This window comes from Fukomys damarensis, unplaced genomic scaffold, assembly GCF_012274545.1.
Source record: "Fukomys damarensis isolate Sample0158 unplaced genomic scaffold, DMR_v1.0_HiC HiC_scaffold_2, whole genome shotgun sequence".
In the NCBI taxonomy this organism is placed as follows: domain Eukaryota; kingdom Metazoa; phylum Chordata; class Mammalia; order Rodentia; family Bathyergidae; genus Fukomys; species Fukomys damarensis.
The window spans coordinates 48,338,419-48,361,447 of NW_022900914.1; the positions used below are offsets into that span (position 1 = coordinate 48,338,419).

The following is a 23,029-nucleotide window of genomic DNA, read 5'->3' on the forward strand; positions in this document are numbered from 1 at the left end:
CGGGGAGGTGGGGCGAGCGGTGGCGCAGGGGCCCAAGGCCTCTCCGCCTAGCCTGACCCGGAATTGCGGAGTTGCCGAAAGCCACCCCCGCCGCACTCTTGTTCTTTTAGCCCCTTCCCTCCGATTGGGTTTAGCCTGCTGAGTACGCAGGACTTCAAAGAAGTACTAAGGGCCCAGCAGTAGATGCAGATCGTCTGTGGGAGTGGGTTCCCTGAGGCCCTCGGGAGGCCCAGGGTACGCAGAGCCAGCGGGCAGCAACGGGCTCCTCTGGGACCGATCTCAGCCCTGGTATCTCTGCAGCCGCTCGGGCCGCTGCCGTGGGGCGCTCGCTGTTCAGCGGGGTGACCCAGCCTTCCCCGTTCTGGCTGCGCTGCTGTTCGTGGGCAAAATTAGCGAGGAGGTCTCAGCTGTGTGTCGGCAGTGAGGTGCGGGGAGAAAGCCCAGGCGTCCTCAGGCTATCGGCGTCGGAAACTGAGCGACCGAACCGGAAAGAGACCAGCTTGGGCTTGGGGTCTGAGAATGGCACTGGCTCCGGCGTGGACCGGCTTCTAGTGCCCTGGGAACCGCGGTGTGTGCGCGAGGAGTCTCTGGGAGGGTGAGGGAGGATGGGGAAGTAGGCAGTGCACTCCGGGGTGCTCTATCGTGGCAAAGGCTGGGGTAGGGGTGGAGTAAACTCTTGGTGGGGCTTCAACTGGATGAGATTACAATTATATAGCATGTTTGTAATTGATAGTAAGAAAAATTTTAAAAAGAAGTATATCGTAGCTGAAAGGAAGCAGATTGGGTTCATTGTAAGCACCTTGCCATAAATAAATACTACCTGGAATCACCTTCTAAGCTCTTGGTCCGGCCAAACTGGTGTGCTGGTTTGGCTGAGTGACCCTCCAGCCCAGGTGCTGCCTGGGAGGCGAGCTTTAGGGTCTGGAAAGGCCTTCTGTCCCTGCCAGTTACCAGATTTGTGGATGAGACAGGTGACTTCCAAGCCCAGTGGTTCTCGCCCCGCTGTCATTTCACCTGCTGCTGCCCTTTCCAGGACGCACCTAGCTCCCTGCTAAATCACCACCGCCTCCCCATCCCAGCACAGTGAGAAGGCCCCGACTTAGACAAGGGACGACCTGGGGCCTCCTACTGGCAGTAGGGTAGATGGGACCTGCTGGGGGAGCTGGTGGCCAACCTGGCCTCTGGTGCTGGTATTTTGGCATCTATGACAGTGTCCGTCTGATACCCCACTTTACCATAGTTCCCGGCTCCACCGCAGGACCCACGCGCTTTCAGATTTGCTCCCTGGCTGTTTTAACTGCAGAGAAAAATCTTCCACAGCAACAGAGTTAATTTTTAAAATGTTTTAAAAGAGAACTATGTTTAAAAGATAAGTTAATAACACCTCTTTTCCCTCCTGGCAAGCAGTTTTAAAAAATTATTGTTTAAAACAAGGAGTCGACTTAAAAATGGTGTTTATAATTAACTTCATTTAAAAGGTAATATTTATTAAATTTTACTTGCAGAAATCTAAGAAAACAAAACAGTTTGTAATCCCACCACCCACAGATTAGCACTTGTTAAAATAATGTCATTGTTTTTAAACTTTCCATTTTTTAACTCAGTGAGGGCAGTTTTAATTAACTTTCTTTCAAACTAAATCTAGCTGCCTGTCAATATTTGTGCCTCACAATGCCAGTTAGTAAATGGACTGTTTCTTTCATTTTTATTGAGATGTTGCAAACATATGTTTAAGATAAAATTAGATAGAATAAAATAATGTATCCAGCCTTATCAGAACTCATGGCTGATTTTGTTTCCTCTGTAAAATGAGCTGATTTCTGCATAGAAACAACAACAACAACAACAAAATGATAGAACTATGGGAGGTTTGAGCATGAGGAATTTCACTGTGGCAATATCTCTTTCCAGGTGAAAATCCTAAAATGTAGAGATGAACTAAGCACACCCCCTACCTCCAGAGTCGGGCAGACATGACTTCAAACCTCCCTGCTAAGTAACTGTGAGGCCCTGGACAAGTCACATAACCTCTTAGTTCTGGTTTTCCTATCAGATGGGTTATGCAATGATTATAGGCACCTAATAAAAACTCAAAGAATAGTAATTCTTATCCCCAGTCCCTTCCCTCCCTTTGTTTAAAGAATCTGGTTAGTGGCCTAATAAAGACCACACCCAGGTATCCCCTAGACCAGTCCTTTTCCTGCCTCACCCAGTCTCCATCATCAGAATTGACTTTCTGTTGCCCTCAGACCTTATCATTTGGACCTAATTTATGTCACTAATTATCCATCCATCTCTCAGTACTTACCAGGCAAGCTTGTCTGTCATTTTCAGCTATCAACTATTTGTCAAACATCAGTTACTCCCATCAGCCCTCTGCTATATATTTCTGCTGTCAGTAACTACATTTGGAGCTCAGAGCTCTCTAATCTGCACATGGATAGCTGTTTTATATCCATCCATCTACGTCTGTTAATTTATAAATTATTTCCTATTTTCTATTAATTACACATTCTTCTTCCTAACAGTAAGTGCTATTTACCCATCTGTTGATTTTCTCTTTATTATCTCTTTTGTTTCATCTTCTGTGTGTCTACCATCCATCTCAAACTTCCATCTAAATAGAGCTATTACTAACTGGCAACATATTCATGTCAGCTGATGGTTATCTACCATCGCAAGGGCTCTGGCTTTGTCTTCTCTCCAGGCCTCAGTTACTGTATCTATGCCATTGAATGAAATAAATTCCAGGGTTCTCTCCAGCCCTTAGTTTCTGTGGCTCGTTTATATTCTACTTCTCTGTATCTCTAAATAATTCCTCCAGCACATTCTCAGAGCTCACAGTATATTCCCTACTACCATAATATGCACCACACTTTACTGTTATTACTTGTTTAATTATCTGTCATGTCCAAATATGGATCTATAGCTCAGCTGCATGCACCTCACAGGAAGATCTTAAAATACAGATTCCTGGGCCTTGCCTAGGAGATTTTCTTAGCAGGTACAAGATAGGCCCAGGAGAAAGTTTTTAAAACAGCCCTCTGGATGATTCTGAGGAACAATAGGCATGTTCGTCTTGGCTGTGGGAAGCAGAGGCCAAGCCTATTTGTTTCTCAAAGGGCTAGGCTCAGTGCCCAGCATGGAATAGATGCTCAATAAATTCATATTGAATAGACACATTTCAATTCCATACAATATGAATGTTATCAATCATTCCTTTTGCTATGTGATGTCACTCTTCACTACCCCATCACTCTATTTCTCTTTTCCTTGTACTTTCATAGCCGATTGTTGATTTAGATAATATAAACACTGGTTTGTGGATGAAACTTTTGGGAAGGTTAAGCAATGGGGATAAGGGATTCAGTACCAGATGCTGGGAGGAGGGCAGATTATGCTGTTTTGTTGTTGGTGTAGGGCTTTTTGTTTAGCCAGGAGTAGGGGATTTGTCCTGGAATACCCAGTGAATCAGCTTGGGAAATACAAGGAAGGGCCCTGAGCAAGAGCCAGTTCTACTTCTGGTCTTAATTATTTTGCTTCTCACTGCCATGGTACAGCTATTGAATGTGTCAAGAAAGGTACCCATCTAAGCTCTAGTCCTAGAGACTTGTTGAACAGACTAAGGCCTGGGTCAGAGCAGAGCCTTGAGTACAATGAGGGAGAGGGAGGGGGAGGGAGAGGGAGAGAAATGAATGTGAGGCACGTGTGGGCTTACTATAATTGATGTCCAAAGTTCAGACGATATAGGTAGTCATCAGATACCAAGAGGCAGCCATATGATGTGAGTGCCACTTGCATGCTTCTGTGTATGTGTGTTCATGTGAAGGGGTACATTATTAGTTTTAGCAGGAATGAAAGAACCTAGGTGCTCCTGACTGATCAATTGGTCAGTGTTTCCAACTGCCCCTTCTGCTCTGAACAGATCTCCCTTGACCTTGCCTAGATGGGACTTTAGCTGAGCTATGAGGGAAAAGGATGCAAAAAATGTGATCTGTAGCCTTGGAGAGTCCTCATTTAGTGGTGGACGCTTGTAGACATGCAAGGATGAGTAACTAGAGTCTCCTTGAGGTCACGACTATAGGCTGAAAGTGGTCAGTGGGCAGAAGACTTTAGGAGGCCTTTGTCTTGGAAGGCTCAGGGGGATGCATAGGAAACTAGGTTAGAAGGAAGGAAGGGTTTGAGTTGGAAGGTTAAGGAGTAGGAGCTGTGAAGTCCAGCTGCCATCTTGGAACCTGAGAGCAAGGAGGAAGGTATTGAAAGGCAGGAGGAGTCCCCTACTCACAGGTTTTCCTCAAGGTATGAAAAGGAAGCTTTTGGAATGCTCTTTCCTTTGGAGAATGGATGAGAGGGAGGTTCCAAGTGACTTCAATTTCAGGGAAGTCAAGAGGCTTTTGTTATTAGCTTTCTGTGATTCTGTTTCCTGTCCCTTCTCTAAATCTTGGTCCTTCTTTTTAAGATTTTCGATATCCCTGATGTTCCAGGGGTTCTGTGTGGTGGGGTAAGGAGGACATAAAGAAGACTGGAATGGTTCTATGAGAATAAATAAGGTCCTGGAGAGGCAGGTGATTTTTAAAAAATTCTCTCTGAATGTGAGGGTGAGGGTCCAGGAAAGGCTAAGAGAGGAGGAGATGAGAAGACATAGGAAGAGTTACAGCAGTGGTTGGTGTGAAGTTGGAGGTGACCTCAGCTTGGGGGATAAGGGCTGAGCTTTGCATGGCATTGGGCTTGCCCTCAAGAGTGGGTACATCAACATGAACAAATGAAAGGAAATAGATCCTCAGAGGAGAGGGCAGGGAGGAGAGTAGGCTGAAGAGTGACTTGATTGATGTCTCCAAGCTGCTGTCTATTCTAAGGACTTTCCCTGTCTGAGGATGACAGAATAAGAAGACATGCTTAAATTAAAGCAGAAGAGATAACAGTAGAACATAAGGAGAAGCTTCCTATGTCAGAGTTGCAAGATCTTGATAAGGATATTTGAACTCCTTGAGAACGAGATAGGTATTCCCCCTGAAAGTATGCAGGGATGAAGTTGAGAGAGGGATTTAAAAATAAAGGGATTTAGACTTCCTTCATTCAAAACAGCACATTACTCAAAAGTAAAGTATGATTTTCACAAGATACTGGCTGAAGCTGGATCTTGCTTGTTTATTGGCTCATTTGTACATTTATTCATATATTAATACATGCATGCCTTCATTCATTCAAGATGCATACACTGACCAGTCCTTTAAAGAACTAACATGTTCAATTCATCCTCAGCAATTTCATCTCCTTCTTATCTGACTCAAGCTGAGCTTTGCCCCTCTCAACAATGGGTTCCTCTCCCATTCCTTCAAGAAATGGTAATCCAATCTACCACATAGAATTAAGAACTGACTCACTTGTAAAAATGTCCTCTAAAATAAGTCCCCTCAAAAAGCTGCCATCTCTCCAATACTCAGTCCTTCTCAAACCTCTTTTATGATTAGTCTTCAGTTCTTCTGTTGATTTCCTCCTATTTTCCAGGTCTGGCCCCGTCACTTTCTGCCTAGAGCACAGGGCTAGGTCACCTCACCTTGTCCAGTGGTTGACTGTGCATGGGACATATCTTCTGGGTTGGGCCTTGGTAAAGGTCCTATCTGGGAACATCTGAACAGGATCTCAAAGGCCAAGTGAAAGTATTCCAGGTTTGGGAACTCAGACAAAAGTGGGGAATCTTGAAAGGATCCAGGGCTGGGGATTTAGCTCAGTGGTTCCAGAGCCTGACTCGCAAGTGCAAAGACCCGAGTTCGATCCTTAGTACCAAAAAAAGAAAAGAAGAGAAAGGATCTGGCTTCACTAAGAACCTGATAGACACTCAGTGAAGTGAGGATGTGGGAGACCACAGGGAACCTCTCCAAGTCCAGAGGGGTCAAGTTGGTTGAGGGGCTCCTCCAGCTAACATTCTGCCTGTGCTTTAGGGGCAGAGAGAGAGAGAGAGAGAGAGAGAGCTGAGTAGTATGTTGGTGTTGGGGTAGGGAGGCAAGTACAGGATAGGCATAGACTCTGAAGGCCAGCTCCTAAGATTCAGGGAGCCACACCACATGATCTGCTTTCCTTCTAGGTTGGCTATTCTCCACAGGTGACTCCAGAGTTGCCCTGCTGGGTAAAAATGTTAGAAGATATCACTCTCAGCTATTACACTCAGAGCCCAGTTCCTTTTTTCTTTTTTTCCAAGTGAAAAATAACTATTGCTGAACATGGTGGCACATGCCTGTAATCCCAGCTTGGGAGACTGAAGCAGGAAGATTGCAAGTTCAAGGCCAACTTGGGAAGGTGAATGAGACACTGTTTTAAAATAAAATTTTTTTTAAAGGCTGGAGGTATAAATTAGTGGTAAAGTAATTTTCTGGCATGTTCAAGACCTACATTCACATACACATATAAGAAGAACTATTGTTAGTAATGCATTAAAGAAAATTCAGAAAAGTGGAAAGAGTGAAAAGTCACCCATAGTTTGGGCACATTTCTTTCTAGTCTTTTTCCCCATGCATAAATTTTGTTTTCTGTGGTTGTAACCACACTATGCCAATGTTGTGCATCCTGGCTTTGCCACTAACACTATGAAGTCATAAGCATCCCCCTGTTACTAGTCTTTGTAAACAGCATCTGGACACTCAGCCCAAGGCTATTATCTAGAAGATGCCAGGCTGCCTAGGGAAAGGGTTGCATCCTTGTTTCTAGAGAACTGTCTCCTTGACTGCAGTATTTCCATGGAGAAAACAGTCTGCCTCACCTTTTACTTGGTATGTCAGGAAGCTGCCTCTGGGATGAGAATATACCCTGTACCTGCAGTTCCACCATGGGTGCTTTACTTCTTTATTATTATTATTATTATTATTTTTGGTACCGGGGATCAAACTCAGGCCCTTGTGCTTTTGCAAGGCAGGCAGCAGAACCACTCAGCCAAATCCCCGGTCCTGCTTTACTTCTTTGAGCCAATGTTGCTGGGCAAGGGTAGTTGTTGGTCCATCCCACTAGAAGCCAGTTTGAATATTGAGTCTCCTTCATGGGAGGAGGCTTGGGAGTGTGTGTGAGAAGGAGAAAGGTGCAAAGAGGAGCACTTTGTCCCTGACGTTGTCCACCATCACCTGGTGTTCTCCCATGACCAGCCCACTTGGGCTTCTTAGAAATGATGCCCCAGCCCTGCGTCTAGCCCTGAGTCATGCACAGGAGGTAGGGTGAGCTCACCCACCCACTGGCTGGCACAGTCATAGCAAGCTCTGGGGCTGAGGGCAGGGGTGGGGATGGCTGCCAAGTGGTTGTGCTGAGAACCATCCAGGGCCCAGGCAGCCCTATGCCCAATAATAGGTGGGCATAGAATCCAGGTGCCCTGTGTCCACAGCATCTGCCTCCCTCCCCTGCATACCTGAGATGAGACATGCAGGCTACAGGTGCGAACCATGCCATGGCAATGAAGGAAGAAACCCCTTGCCCTTGCTGCATCCATTTAGCAAGGAACCCTCTCTTCCTGGGCCAGCTTTCTTGTCCATGGCTGGCTGGTGTTGTCCCCACCCTAGTGCTCTAAAATCAAGTGGCCAGGAAGATGGTCCAGTGGGACTCCTGATGATGCAGAAAAGAATTATGAGGGGGAGCTGGGCGTGGTGGTGTGTGCCTGTAATCCCAGCACTTGGGAGGCTGAGGCAGGAGGATCACTGTGAGTTCGAGACCAGCCTGGGCTACATAGTGAGTTCCAGGGCAGTCTGAACTACACAGTGAGAACCTGTCTCAAAAAACCGAAAAAAAAAACAAAAAAAGAATTATGAGGGGGAAACCGGGCAAGACTCAATGGAGAGGACAGAGAGGAATATCTGATGGTACACGAGGTGGTCCATCCATCTTTACCCATGAAACCATACCAAGCATAAGAAATCCTTTGTCTATTCTCTGCTTTGCTGTGGCTGCAGGAATCTGGATGCCAGGCCTGCCTCTGGCTGCACAGCCTAGCTTTTTGGCTAAATCCTGTGCTTGCCCCAGGGTCTACACTGGATAGCCTTTCTAAAAGCTTCCCTCAACCCTGCTGAGATACCAGGATCTCTCCTCAGCAGCTACCACTGCTGCCCAGACCAAGATGCCCACCACCACTCAACCCTTACAACTCACCACATGGTGCCTGCACAGCTGCAGTGGGCAGCACCTGCCTGCTTTTCAGTGAGTTAACATTTTCAATGAACTATCTGTGCCTGGCAACCTGCTCTCCCTGCATGCCCTTCCCAGGCACCTTCTGGAGCCTCCATCTAGGAGGTATCCTGGAGCTACAAGGGTTCCAAACATCTCTTCTGTGGATGAGGGACTTAAGGCCAGTGAAGGGAAGAGACAGCCAAGGTAGGTGCCCAGCTCCCTCTGCCAATCTGAGTAGGGTTTGGGTCTGGCCTGAGTGAACACTGGAGGAGGAAGACAGGGATGATTAGAGATGGGTCTGAGGTTGAGGAGGCTTCCTGGAGAAGTTTGGAATCACAGGCCTGCTCCTCTCCCATCATGGAGGATTTTGTCCAGTCTCTTATTTAAATCCCACCCTTCACATTGGGGTTTCACTGCCTGACACAGAGCGGGGCGGGGCTCACTGTTTTCAACTAGGAGCTTGATTTTGTCCCCCAGGATTTCTCCTGTGACCTGTTGCCACATACAGATGGGTCACAAGGACCAGTTCTATCTATGTGGGCAGGCAGTCTAGAGCAGCCTCTGAAGGACTGAGCAATGCTCTGAGGTGGGACCTCAGACATACCTTCTCCCCATCCTGTCTGCCCAAGAAAGACAAGGACTCACTGAGAACTGGCACCCAAGGAACAGGACTCCCTGCTTCCCATCTTGTTATGAGGTGGGGGAATTCTACATGGTGCAGCTGAGTTAGGGTCCTCTGATGAAGGACACTAACAGCATTCAGGTTAGAGCCCCCAGGGGTGGTTCTGGGACCCATAAGAATGGTCTGGCTGCTCCAGAGCCTGTTATTGGTGTTGATACCATCTCCTGGTAATAAAGCCATATCTACTCTGTCTTTTTTTGCAGCAGAGTGTGGGGAAAGCCTGGGGGATAGGGTCTACTCTAGGGTCCCTGGATACTCACCAGGACCCACACTGTGGCTTGTCACTTGTTCTTGTATTTACTGTTCACTCAACCCTGCAAAGGAGCAATTATTATCTCTTCTCTAGAAACCAGTGGAGCAGCAGGTCTTCTCTGCTTTTTCACGGCTGCTCTCTGCTTTGCTGTGGCTACAGGACCAGGATGCTCAGCAGCTCAAAGACCCCCTCCCTCCCCTTTGCTTAAGAGGGGCAGGAAAACCATCCCTCACTGTCGCCCAGCGTCCTCTTCCGGCCCCATTTCACCTGCATCTGGAAGAGCCATTCTCCAGACCCGTTTTGTGACACCTGGCTAAAAGAGGGAACCTCCGCCCTGCACAGCCTCAGTTTTCCCATCTGGCTCCCAACTCACCCCCAGTGCTGAGGCCCCTCTGGCTGCCCTGGGGCCTCCTGGGTGTTTCTTACCTGTGCCCCCTCCCTCCCTGGCTCAGGTGAAGGTGTGGTTCCAGAACCGGAGGACAAAGTACAAACGGCAGAAGCTGGAGGAGGAAGGACCAGAGTCTGAGCAGAAGAAGAAGGGCTCCCATCACATCAACCGGTGGCGCATTGCCACGAAGCAGGCCAACGGGGAGGACATCGATGTCACCTCTAATGACTAGGGGGGCAACTATGAACCCATGAGGGCAGAGTGCTGCTTGCTACTGGCCAGGCCCCACGGGGGCCCAAGCTGGACTCTGGCCACTCCCTGGCTAGGCTACAGGGAGGCCTCAGGTCATGGCCCCATGGGGCTTGGAGCCTGGGGTCACCACCAGCAGAAGGACAGGAAATGGGCTGGCTGAGGCCTAGGACTGCTTGGCCTTCTCTTTGGAGAGCCTGCCTGCCTGGGTGGGCTGCCTGTCACTGCAGCCTCCCAGCTGCTCTCCATTTCTCTTACCTTCCTTTGTTTTGATGCATTTCTGTTTAATTTATTTTCCAGGTACCCACTGTAGTTCTTAGTGATACCCTTGTGTCTCCCTTCCCTATGGGAATAATAAAAGTTTCTCTCTTAATGACACAGGCATCTGACTCCAACCCTAGAGGCTGAGGTGGTGGGTTTCAGCTTGGGGGCCTAGTCAATCCTTTGATTCTTCTCCTTTGGTGATGGTCAGCACTGGTCTCTTATCTCCAGCTCTGCAGCAGGAGAAACTGAGTTTAGACACAGGGCTGGGCCCTGTGTTTTGAGGGAGGCTAGATCCAGGTCTCTCCAAACTCACTGAGGGTTGACAGTCAAGCCAGGGAGTTCTGTGGAGAGGGAGAGGACCCATGGTTAGAGAGGGGGGCTTCTCCAGTTGAGCAGAAGCCAGAGGGAAGGGCCAGGGAATGTAGCTCAGTGGCCCAGCACCTGCCTGGCCCTAAGTTTGATTCCTGATTAAAAAAAAAAAAATCAGAGGGAAGGTATAGTGGGGGCCAGAGGCTGAATCTCCCAACTCCAAGTCCTGGCCCCTCCAGGCTACTCACCTGTTCTTGGAGGTCCCATGGGCAAGTTATAGCTCCCAAGACAGGGCTTGAGGATGAGCCTGCACCAGTCCCCAGGGATTCCTGGCCCAAGAATGAGTGACAAGACAGGCCCTGAGATCCGATGTTTACCTGTCCCTCAGTCTGTCCATTTGTCCCCTCCATTGGTCATATAAGTTTTTTTCTTTCTTTCTGGAAAAGCAAAATCTGTGTTCCTAATAATCTTTCTTTCCCACATTGAGAACTGCCTCCACTTCTTCATCTCTCTTGTGCTCCCAATGCTCTGTTGTATGGCCTCTGCTTCAGCTCTCTGCTGATGCTAATGACAGTCACTGGCCATCTCCTTGTGGCTAAACAACTGCTGCCTCCTGTCCATACTCACCTGCCCTCTAATCTGCTGGCCATGCCCTCCTTGATTCTTGCTGCTCTGCCTTTATTTTATATCTCTGACACCTACTCTGGCCTCTCTTAGAGTTCCCTGGCTTCATCTATGCATCATTTGCCTCTGCCCACCCAGTCTTTATTTCCCTTGCCTCCCATCGTAACTCTGCCAGGGTTCACATCTACTTCATAGGATTCCCCTTTGGCTCCCTTGTCTGTGTCTCTGCCAACCTCTGCTAAGCCAGCCACCTGCTGCTCCGATGCCCCTTAACACGTCAAGCCCAACACACTGCTGGACTCCTTTCCCTACCTGCCCTCTGGGACTGCCCACCCCAGAAAACAGACTTCAGGTAGAGGGAACCTGGAAGTCTTCCTCAAGCTTCCTCTTCTCCCCCAAGTTTATCCAACTCCTGCCAGACTGCTGAGTCTAGACTGACTTCCAGCCACACCTCCTCAGCGTAGCACCCCTCAGCTGTCCCTGCCATTGGCCAGGCCCGGGTCTGTTCTCCGCAGGGAGTGTGGGCATCTTGTGGCTTCTGTGAATGTCTAGGATGAAGCCCATTTCAGAGGAGGTCTCCCATGCTGCAGCTAGTGTTTTCTTCACCCCCAAATAGTATCTTGTCCCCTTCTTCCTCAGCCCTTCACTTCCTCCACTTCTTTCCCATCCTCAGCTTCTCCCACCTCTGCTTTAGTCACACCCATTTCTGTCCTTGAGTGAGCCTGGGTTCTTCATTGTGCTGTGCCTTTGTTAATGCTGTTCTTCCCACCTCAGCTGTAGGTGAGCATATCATGGGTGCTGGATCTGCGTGAAACATGCTGGAAAGATTCAAAATCCTGGCCTTGTTGCCTGGGCCACACGCAGAGATCCAAGCACACCCATCCTCTGTGAGACCCCAGATCCAGGTCCCACTGGGTCTATCGGAGTCACTCTCTACTCTGTCCACCTCACCTGTGTCCAGTTAATGCTAGAAACCAAAGGGCTTTGTTCCATCCCTCCACCCCTGCCCTCTCTTCCACTTACCAGGAATGCATCCCTCACATCTGGAAAACCCTTACCTGGATAAGTCCAGGTTAAACCACAAGGTGACTCTGTCACTGCCAAGCAAGTGGGGTGACCTCTGGGGAGTGTACACGCGAAGTTGCATAGCTGGGGAGAGGGCAAGAAGAGGCACCTTTTGGTCCCAGTTGGGGACAGAGGAATGGGTGAGCCACTCTCCTCCAAATCCTGTCTGCTCCATGGGGGAGGGGTCCGGGAAGATCACAGCAGAGCACCCCCTCGTGCAAATAAAGGCTGGAAAGGACCCTGGGGAAACCTGCCAATCTCCCCAGCCAGGCCTGTGGGGCGGGGCGGGGAGTCCCCGCTGCAGTCCCATCCATCCCCCATGTTGTGCCTCTCCCGCAGACAGTAAATATTGGTGTTGTGACTTCATTAATAAAGGCTTCTGTGAGCCTGAAAAACATGGAATCAGGATGAACTATTTTCTGAGTTGCGGGCTTGCCAGGTTTGCTAATTTGGGAGTTTTTGGGCCCTCTCCAGGGAACAAACCAAAGTCTCTCTAAGAGACGCAGATGCAGTGGAGAAGGGAGAAGACAAGGACTGCTGCTCCCTTCCTTCCCCTGATAGCCCCTCCAACCTGGAGAGCAGGGCACACAGGGCAAGGTGGGACAGTGGACACTGGCCAGCTGGCTTCCCCAGTGTGTGGGAGCTGCTGGTCAGGCCTTCACTGAGGAGCTTGGTTGGCCACCACCCTCAGCTGGGCCAGCCTCCTGGCCCTACAGAGTGAAGGGCTGACTACCCTGAGCATTTATAAGGTATGTGAGCCTGAAGTGGAAAGAGCGCAGGAAATTGTCCTTAGCCTTTTTGGCTGAAGTCACAGACCTTGCCTTTAGGGAACAATCTTTACACATCTTCTTGTCCACGAAACTCTCCGGGATTGGTCCCCGTGGCCTTTGCAGCAGCATGGTGCATGCTTTCAGCATCTCTGCATCTGTGTGCCACCTCCTTGCAGGTGTTGCGATTGCTTCCAACAGGGCATAGCACAGCCTTTGCCAAGCCAACTTGGCTCTGTCCAGGCGGGAGCCAGTGGGGCCCATAGGCCTCCCCTGGACCCTGCTCCAGGGCAGTCTTGCAGGGAGAGGGGGTGGGGAGGCCAGCAGGCTGAGTGGTGCAGGCCCAGCCAGCTTTCCTGTCAGACGGCGCTGCCAAGGCGGAGCCAGACATCGGAACAGGTTTAACCAATTACCCGAGCGCCCCATCTGCTGTCTGGGGTTCGTGTGAGGGTGAGTGCATGTGAGGGTGTTTGGAGTGTCTGGGCGGGCTGTGGGCGTGCGCGAAAGTGTGACTGTGTGGGTGTGTGTGGGTGTGTGGCTGTGTATGTGTGTTGTGCACGTGTGCAATGTGTGGCTGCACATCCCAGTCACACCCCCTCTTTTGTCCAAGCCACCAGCTTTTGGTCTTTCTGACCCTTCAAGATCTCACAGTCTACATCACAACCTACCTAGCACCCCAGCCTCTTTCTGCTCTTCCTATCACCCGCCACTCTTGGATCTTATCAGCTCTAACCTCTCAGATCAGCCATTCCCATTGATCTGCTCATTGTCCCCTCTATGATCAGTGCTGGGCCTTAAAAGACCTCCTGGCCATGGTCTTCTGTAGTCTCTCTCTAACATGTTCCACTAGTTCTTAAGTGCACCTGCCTGGCAAAGTCTCATACCTGCTTGGACCATTTCTGCACCTCCCTTTGCAGTCAGTGTGTGAGGACATCAGGCAAGCATGTGGGGTCGCCTCCTTTAGTGTCTGGGGCCTGGTCCCCATTGCTAAGCCCCCCAACTCTACAGGAGAGGTCTCAGACTGTCACCCTTCTCCCCAAAGATCTCTTCCTCCTACTTTCAGGGGAAGACTTCTATCTTCAGAAAGAAAAAAGACAGCTCTAGAAGGTAAGACTTTTTTCTCATCTCAGAGAATGTGCTGTCAAACAGGGCAATAGAGGGCAGTTTAGTAAGGGAACAATAAATTCTTGAAGGCCACAGGGAATGTTGCAGTACCTCAGGGCATGGGGAGTACAACGGGGAGCCCATGTGGCATGGGCCCAAAGAAGTGGGAGCAGTGGCCAGAACTGGAGAGGACAGCTGCTTGGGACTGGCCCCCAGACAGGAGTTGTGACCTACAGTGGAGAAAAGGCCACAGATGGCAGGACGAACAGAAGGATGCATCCTCTGATCTCATTCAATCCTCCAGTTTCCTGCTGGTGGCTCCCAATTGTGGAAGACAGAGCAAGTGCAGACAAGCCCATCTCCCCTAGAGTCCATCTCTTAAGAAGACAGCAGGCAGAGAGGGATGCAAGTAGTTCTGGAGTAGCATCACCCTCAGCTCCCCACCCTCCCCCTCCCCCCACCTGCCTCCAGCCCATCTTCTCCCGTTACTACCCACGACACCTTTTTCCTGGCTGGGAGGATCCCTGACTTAGGTTCCGGATTTTGTCTGTACCCCTAGGGGCTCACTCCTGCTCTGTTCTTGTCTCCTGTCTTCACAGCCTCTTCTGCTTTGTGCCTCAGAGTCTCCCTCCTAAGTGCTTTCTGAGCCCATGTCACCCTGCAGCCCTTACCACATCTCTGCCCAACTTGCAGCCAAATTTCTTTAGAGAATTATGTTTGCTGGCAACAGAGGGAGGGCCAGTGACTTCCCAGCCCATGGAAGCCTTGTGCTCTGACCACACCCCAAGACCATTCTCTCCAGGTCCTCTCAAGGGACCTGCTTTAGTCTTCATCTTCCTTCACTTTCTAGGGCCAGTTAAGCATGGGGAACAACTCCTACTTGTAGCGCTCTCCTCTCTTCTCCCTCTGGAATACAACACTCTCCTTGTTTTCCCCTTATCTCCTGTATTTATGTACCAAGGCTGCCATAGCTAAGGGCCACAGCCTGGGATTGGTTCCCATGGGTTTCTTCTGAGCCTCTCTCCTTCACTTGCAGACAGCCACCTTCATGTTTACATGCTGTCTCTTAGCATGTCCTGATCTCCTCGTCTTATAAGGATACCAGCCATGTGGGACCTAACAACCTCATTTCAACTTATTACCTCTTTAAAGACTTTATCTCCAAGCCGGGCATGGTGGTGCATGCCTGTAATCCCAGCACTCAGGAGGTTGAGGCAGGAGGATCACTGTGAGTTCGAGACCAGCCTGGGCTACATAGTGAGTTCCAGGTCAGTCTCAACTACATAGTGAGACCCTGTCTCAAAAAACTGAAAAACAAAAACAAAGACAAAAACAAAATCCCCCCAAAAACAAACAAACAAACAAAAAACCAAATAGAGACCTTATCTCCAAATACAGTCACAATCTTTATGTGAGGTTGAGACTTCAGCATCTGAATTTTGGGATTCCATGGGTTCTCTCACAGGAACTTCTAAGAACCTGTATCACCTTCCTTGCAGATTTGTTCTTCCTGCTCTGGTCCTTGTCTCAGAGAAATCTCATCCCCTTCTCTTGAGCTGCCCAAGAAGGAACCTAGGGCATCTCAGCATCCCCTCTGCTACCCTCTCTACAGTGAAGGGAGAGCTACTCATTCCTGCTTCCTTCTGCTTTTCTTCATCCATGTCCCCATCATGCTGGCCCAGGCCTCATCCTCCCCACTGTGACTGCTGCAGTGGCCCCTATCTGGTCTCCTCTACTTTCCTTTCTGAATCAGGGCAGGAGGATGCCTTTTCCCACTTTAGGCCTCAGGCTCACTTGCCCTTGGCCTGCAGCAGCTACTCCACAGCCCCTCCTGGGTCTTGCCCTGTCCTCTAATAACAGTGGCTTCTTGCAGCTCACCTGAAGTGGTAAAGGTAGCAGGGGCTGGAATTGTCCTTCCCCAGCCACACTTGTATATGCAGAGGAGAAGAGCCAGTATCGTGGCCTGGGACTGATGGTAGCCCCCACTTGCATAAGGTCTACAAGGAAGGGGTCTGTCCATTTGTCACCTCCTCTTTCCCCTTTTTGTTCTCCTTTCCATCTCTCCACCCTTCCATAAGGCCAAGATTCTTCTTTTGGTTGGGGAGATGTCCTTGTTGGGAAGGTGGTAGGCTCTGGCCTTAGACAAGGCTGCCAAAAGCTGCCTTGGTACAGGGTGGAAAAGGAATACTTCTTGGCCACTGGCCTGAGGGACACTTGATACTGAAAGGAATGGTGGGCCTCTAGGCATTAGGCTTTTGGGGTGAGTGTTTGAGATATTCCTATTTGAGGAGTTAGCCAGTGGCCAAGGAATGGGTGAGATAACAGGAGCAGCAGCAGCAGTAGGGGACTGATGGGAGGCTCCATTCTGAAAACTAGGCAGGTGCCTAAGGCCTCAGAAGAGGGCCACTCATCATTGCTCTGACTCCCTAGATTTCTGACTCCCCTAGCCTTTGCCTGAGTGGGAGGAGGGAGGCCCTACTGGCCAGGCGGGTGGGTATGGCAAGCAGGGGAGACTGCATTCCTGGAGTGTTAATGATCTCTGAGTTGGGCAGGAGCTGAGCCCCCAAACAGCTAAAAACAACAAACAGCTCCCAGAAGAGATTTGTGTCTGTCCTGAGAATCAAGGATTTCTACCCAGATGGGGGCTGTGGCCTATGCTCTTAGCAAATTCCTCAGAGACTAGAAGTCCCCTGGCCTGGAGGTACCACTTGGAGAAGATCCTACCCCCACCCTTCTCTCCTCCTATCCTCTATTCTATGGAGGCCCAGTAGCCTGGAGTGGAGGCAACACCTACACACACCTGCGAGGCAAGAAGAGAGTCTAGGTGCATTCTTCATCTGGGTTCTCTGTCCTTCCAATAGGCCAGCAAGTGGCATGAGGACCCCCAGGCCCAGTTACAAAGGTGCCTCATAGAGAGTGCTCAACGTCAGGACTGAACGAATGGGTGAATAAGGAAAGTGACTCACTAGAAGTCACTGAGTCATCCTGGGCCACGATGGGGCTGAACATGGGTCTGGCTGACACTAACCATAATGGTTTTTCTCTGCTACTATTCATCAATTTCTCTCTTCAGGGCTGGAAGATGCTTAGGGCCCTCTGGGAGCTACCTGGAAGAGGAGGAGCCAGGGGTCTCAGGAGGTGGCCAAGTCCTGGCCCCAAGGGACCATGAGGAGTGAGGAAGGCACAATTCTCAGGACTGGAACCATGCACATGGCAGACATCAGCACCTTTCCACTTGGCTTAGAGCTTCCCCCCTCTGAAACTTCTCCGCCTGGTCACAGGTAGTCCAGAATGACGATGGCTCTCCCTCCTCCAGCCTCATGAGTATAAACAGCATGAGAGTCAGTGGAATCCTCATGTACTGGTTCCTTGAACTGGGTACCTTAGTGAGCAACAATAGCAACTCTGCAAAGGGCATCCTTCAGCAGTTTCAACTTAACCCCTTTGCCCAACTTCCTGCCTTCCATGATCTGCCCTTTCCTCCATTTTCCTCTTGACTTTCCCTCTGACCTTGCCCATCCTGGACCTGGGTCAACACTGTTTTGCAGGGGCCCATCTGTAAAACCTTCACTCTTTCCCATTGTGCTTCCATACTCCCACCTCTCCCACCATGATTATTCACAAAGCCATGTCCTGATGCTTTAAATCCATTGTTTATTGCCCACAGCTCATTAGTATTACATAAATCACATAGATTGAGAAAATTTTTGAGAAGGTTAAAAAGACACTGTAAAGTCCCCTGGGTGTCCTGAGGCCTGTGGGTTGGGGCCTCATCCCTGCCCAAGACTGGCAGACCACCTGGGATCTTCCCCTGGCTCTTCTCCTCAGGATGCCACCCTTCTCCCAGGCCAGAGGCTCAAACAGGAAATAAACCAGCTCATAGTCAGGAAGGGAACAGGGCCTGGCAGCTGTCTTGACATTTTTTAACTTTTGGAGCCTGTACTCAAATTGTTTCCTGGGAATAGGAGAAGGCCATCCCCGAAATTGAAGGAATGTTTCAAGTGACTACAGGAATATTGGGCAGGAAAATTTTGGCCTCCTCCCCAGTCATGAACCAGTCTGCCCCCCTAGACCTCTCTCCTCTGCCCTCAGCAGAGATGAGCATGGATGTTAGCAGCAAGTTTCCCTTTATGGGGTTTTCTAAAGCCAGACTAGGGCTTAGCAGCATGGCCTACTAAACCTCTTGTCATCATCACCCTGAGCACTAAGGATCCTTTTTCCAGGGTACACTCCTGCAAAGCAGCCCCCTTAGCTCACCAGGAATTTCATTTGAAAGCATGATAAAAAGTCATCCAGAGACAAAGCAGATAGCTTATGAGATGATGAGGCTATGGTGGGGTGGGATGGGGCAGGGGCCTGGGGCAACCAGCAGGGAGGCGGAGTGCATCTGCTGGGCCTCTGAAAGGGACAGGTAAGGGTAGGAGTGCAATTTGGGCCCAAGATAAAGTACACAAGAACAAGACGCTATGACAAGATGTGGCAGGGTAAGCTTGAAGTGAGCTTTTCAAAAGCGGACCCAGGGCCTGGAATTTGGTTCAGTGGTTCTGCTGCCTGCCTTGCAAGCATAAGGGGCCTGAGTTCGATGCCCAATACCACCAAAAAAAAAAAAAAAAAAAAATAAAAAAAAAAAATGGGGGACCCAGACATGCCCAGGTTCCAGTCCAGACCTAGAGACCAGCACAGCCAGCTGTGATTGGAACATTCACATTACAGTGGGATTGGCTCAAAATACCTGCCTGTTTTGTCTTCTGTACTGATCTACATCTTCTTTCCCTGATGAGCAGTGGACAGATGCTCCTCCAGAGTGTGGTGGACCTTCAGGGCAACATCTTGCAGAACCAGCTGCTGGGCACCACGGGTGCATGTGTCAGTGCCCGTGGAAGACCCACCTCACCACAACTACATGTCCCACAAGATGTGGAGAGACTGCCTGTGGCTATGTCTTACTGTTCACACATGCCTTTCCCTGCACACACATGTTCGCTTCCAGCCTAGATCCCTCTCAAGTCACCAGGAGAGGGAGGCCCAGAGGCTGCATGTTCAGAGTGCCCATCCTAGAGGGAGTCAGGTGTGGAGTACATCGAGGCCATGATTCTCCCTTTGGGCCTTTCAGGTGAGGAGTCACCCTGCCTCCCACTTTTCTCTCTTCCTCCCTTGCCTGCAAATGGGAGAAAGAGCCAGCAGCAACGGCATCTGAGCCTGCAGAGGTGAGTGGTGGATGCAGTTGTGGGCCCGTGCTCATGCAAAGGCATCCATGCTACCTCCTCCTCCAGAACAGTGAAGTGTTTGGCAAAGGTCAAGTGCTTCTGGGATGTGGGGTCACATACAGAAGGGCATGGTCCAGGTTCTGAGGCCAGCTGCTGGCCAATCCCAAACAGGCCTGCTCCTTTTGCAGGCCAGCATCCATGTTGAGGATATGCCTGAGATAACCAGCATCCGAGCAGAACAGGCAAAGATGAACTGGAAGTTGTGGGAAACCCTTGATCCTGTATTCTGCTTCTGCGCACGGGGGTGGGGGGTGGGGGCTGGGTGGAGGCTCACAGAAGGAAGTGGCTTGCCCAGGATCACATAGCCTGTTAGTGCCAGAACTAGGCCCACCCTTCCTGGATTGATGCTGCCTCTCAGATAGGTCGTAGGCTTCTGGCCTTGGCACCCTCAGGTGTGAGACACTCCTGTTCAGAAAGAAGTGGATGGGGCAGGCAGGTTCCATGGCTGGAGACTTTCAGGGCAGCGGTTGGCCCAGATCCAGCCTATCCTCAGCCTGTTGCCCAGCCTGCAGCCTACACCTGAAAGAAGATCTTCCCAAAGAGGCCAGCACAGGCCTATGGTTCCTGTCAAACATCATTGCTTCTTGGGGCTCTCTTCTTGGAGCTGGGGGTCTTCTCAGGTAACTAAAATCAGTGAAAGCTCCAAAATCAGCCCCGTACCACTGTGCTCCACTCAGGAAATGGTCCCACAGCTGTGGCATGGGTGGGGGCTGGCCACGCTCAGAGCCTGCCACCCAAGGGCTGGCCACATTCAGTGCCTGCCAGGGCTGCTTGACTCCTTGAGCCATTCCTGAGGACTTGTCATGGCTAGTTCATCCTGTGGAGTGCAGACGACCTCCTTTCCCTTCTTCACTCTGGCCTGGCCACTCTAATATCCTAAATCTATCAGGCAAGCCACCAAACCAACCCAGATCCCAGGCCACCTGTGCACCTGCCACTTCTGGTCTGCTTCAACCAAGGCTCAGACTTGACTCTGATATTTAAAAAGAAGAAAAAAAAAATAAAAAAAGAAACAAAAGTATAAAAGAATCCTATGTCTACCCTATGGGCACTCCTAGTTTTTCAGCTTCACACATAATTGTGCTGAGTGGAGTTTTGACAACCCCATGTAAGGCCCAGAAATGCACTTTTTTTTTTTTATAGGAAATGTGTCAAAATCCCTCTCCCTTACCTATGTTAAAAGGTGAATGGGTTAGTCTCCCTACCACTGTGGGTTGAGTGCTCCCCAGGTGGCCCAGGCCTGGTGGGGTCCAGCCTGACTCCCCTGCAGGTACAGCCTCTGCAACTCCTTCCTACCCGCAACTCCTCCCTGGCCTGGACAATGTGCTGTCCTTAGGCCAGCTGACCACCATTCACAGCCCCTTGTTGTACACCACTGTCCGGCTGCTTGTGGCCCGGGCAATTTCAGGTTCTAATTGGGATGTTTCAATCTGAGGAGAAAGAACAGAGAGAAGAAAAGAAGAGCAAGAGGGAAAGGGTTGTTGGAGCAGCAGTTAGGACGACCCTGGCACCCACAGTTCTGCCTCTCTGCTGCCCCCCACCCCCAGCCAGGGCCATGTTTCCTGCCTAGTGACATATCTTCCTTCTCTAGCAAGATGCCACCATGGGGCGGGGCTGGGGGAGGAGACCTTAGTGTCCCTGCCGGCCCAGGTCTGGCCTCTTCCTTCTCACAGTGCATCCATGTGGGTGAACATCCCACACTGGCTTCTGAAGTCTAGATCTCTCGCACCTCCAGGGCCCTTTTGCCCCCTCCTCCCACCTCCATCCTCATGGTGCCCCCATAGTCCCCCATAGTCCCCCACAGTAGCACCGCAGTCTCTGCTGCTCTTCTCCACGTTTAGACTGTCGAGACTGCAGGCTCCAGGTTCCCACCCACTTAGTCTTCACCTTCTTCCTCCAACACAGACCAACACAGGGGCCATCACATCGGCTTCTCTCTGGTCCAAGGGTCCTTCCAGACCTGACTGAAGCCCTGCTTTGGAGGATCCCAACCACGCATCTATCATTTCAGCATGTAAACCCGACCACGTAATGCAGACCATTCAAAATTCACTGTCCCTGACTTTGCTTGGACCCTCAGCAACTGGCAGTAGCAACACCCCACCCTGCTGCCCACTCAAGTCCTTCTCCCTTTGTCCACAAAGGCCATTCTAACCTTTCTCTACTCACTCTGGTTACTCCACCTCCAGCTCCCTCTCCTGAGCCTGGGAGCTTTCTTACTTAGGGAAAAACGCAGAAGGCACGAGAGGGGAAGCACTTAGCTTCTCATCATCCAGCTTCCCATGGCCTCCCTGTCCCTGTGTGCCCACCTGTGCTCCAGCAGCCATCCCTCCCCTTGATAGCCCCCACCTCCCCGCAAGCCCGTTCGTTTAGTAGCCCTCTCCTGATGCCCTCCTCCTCTTACCTTGGCTTTCCACTGACTTTTTTTGCCCAACAGTGCTCTTGATAAGAACTTTTGGTCTGAGGATCCCTCCCCTCCACTCCACAGTAGGCTCCACTACTGCCTCATCTCTCCTCCCCAGCAACCACATCTTTTTAATTGTCTACCCTGGTTGTGTATACCTCCTCACCTCCCACCGACTTTCCAACCCACAGCAAATCTGGCTTCTGTTCCCACCACCTTCCACAAAAATCTTCCTCTGCAAGGTCACTGACACTCTTCATTTCACAACATCTACCAATTGCTTCTCAGGGTCCTTTGGGCTTGGTCTCGCTGGCCCCCTGGGTTTCCACATCTGAGGTGTTTCCCGCCACAGGTGTCTTGGGGAAAGGCACAACTCAATAACATTCTGGTTGAAAACCCTGGGGCCTCCTCACCTGCTTTTTCCTTCTCATCCACTTGCATTCATCCCTGCCATAGCCAGTGCCTGCTAGCTAAATCTTAGGTGTGGTTGTGCCTCTCTTCACTATAAAACAGGTCAGTGACCCTTACTGCCCTCAGGGGCCAAATCCAGACTCCCACACCATCACTATCCCCACCCCTGCCCACCCCTTAACACCTTTCCCCTTGAACTACAGCACATGGACCTCACACACTAAATTTGGGTTCCTTGAACACACTGGTCTATTCCCCTCTTGTTCTAACTCTGCCCAATCTGTCCTCTCCACCACAACTGCCCTCCCACACCACTCCCACCTCCACCTCCTCTGCCCCCACCTTTAGTCACTTTCATGGCTCAGCTGTGGACATCTCTGCTCTTGTTCAGCTTGGGTATGTCACTCTCCGGCCCTGCAGCCTCCTGCACTTCTCATATCCAAGTGACACCACATTGTTTTGGGGCTGATGCTCACTCACCCCCCTCCTCTCCACATCAGATCACAAGCTCCCTGAGGTGGTGGATGGATGGGTCTTATACACTCCAGTGTCTTTAAGCCCTGGCACAGTGCTGGTAACCCTAAGTACTGAACAAATGTGTGGAAGGAAAAGAGGTAGCTGGCACTGGGGGATGGAGTCTCCTTGGAGACAAGATGCTGGTCTTTGGTTCCAAGGACTGAACTGGGGGGTGGGGGGATGCCTGGGTCCCAGGCTAATGGGGCCAAGGAGGAAGGAGGTCCTTCAGCCAGGAGGCCCAGCCTGACATCTTCCCTGGGCAGGGTCACAGCAGTATCAGGCCTGTGCAACTGCTGAACTTGCTCCTTGTCACCTGCTGAATGCCAAGACATGCAAACCCTGGGAAGTAGAAAGAAGGTGCCCAGATGAGTCTGGCCTTCAGAGAGCTCAGTCAAGGCCAGGCTTTGCAGGTCAAGGTCCAGACAAGAGAGAGCTTGGTAAAGACGAGCTGGTGGCTATCAGACATCCTGGAAAAAGGAGGCCCCTTTCCCTGTAGTTCCAGATACCTCAATAATAATGCCCTACTTGGTATGGCCGAACAGACAAAAAGAGCTAGGCTCATGACCCAGGTTTCATCCTCATCC

General features: G+C 50.5%; 1 protein-coding gene across 6 annotated transcripts in view; it reads right to left on the reverse strand.

Moving 5' to 3' along the window:
• Nucleotides 1-18,444: 18,444 nt before the first annotated feature.
• The window catches only part of Sfxn5 (sideroflexin 5), a 111,781-nt gene continuing 107,196 nt past the window's right edge, over nucleotides 18,445-23,029 (reverse strand). For 5 of the 6 annotated variants that reach the window (XM_033764769.1, XM_033764768.1, XM_010609605.3 and 2 more), the window contains one exon: nucleotides 18,445-20,544. In XM_033764769.1, the coding sequence (XP_033620660.1) occupies nucleotides 20,467-20,544 (78 nt within the window). In that variant the 3' untranslated portion in view covers nucleotides 18,445-20,466. The remainder of the gene's footprint in view (nucleotides 20,545-23,029) is intronic. The other variant, XM_010609606.3, reaches the window with a different exon arrangement.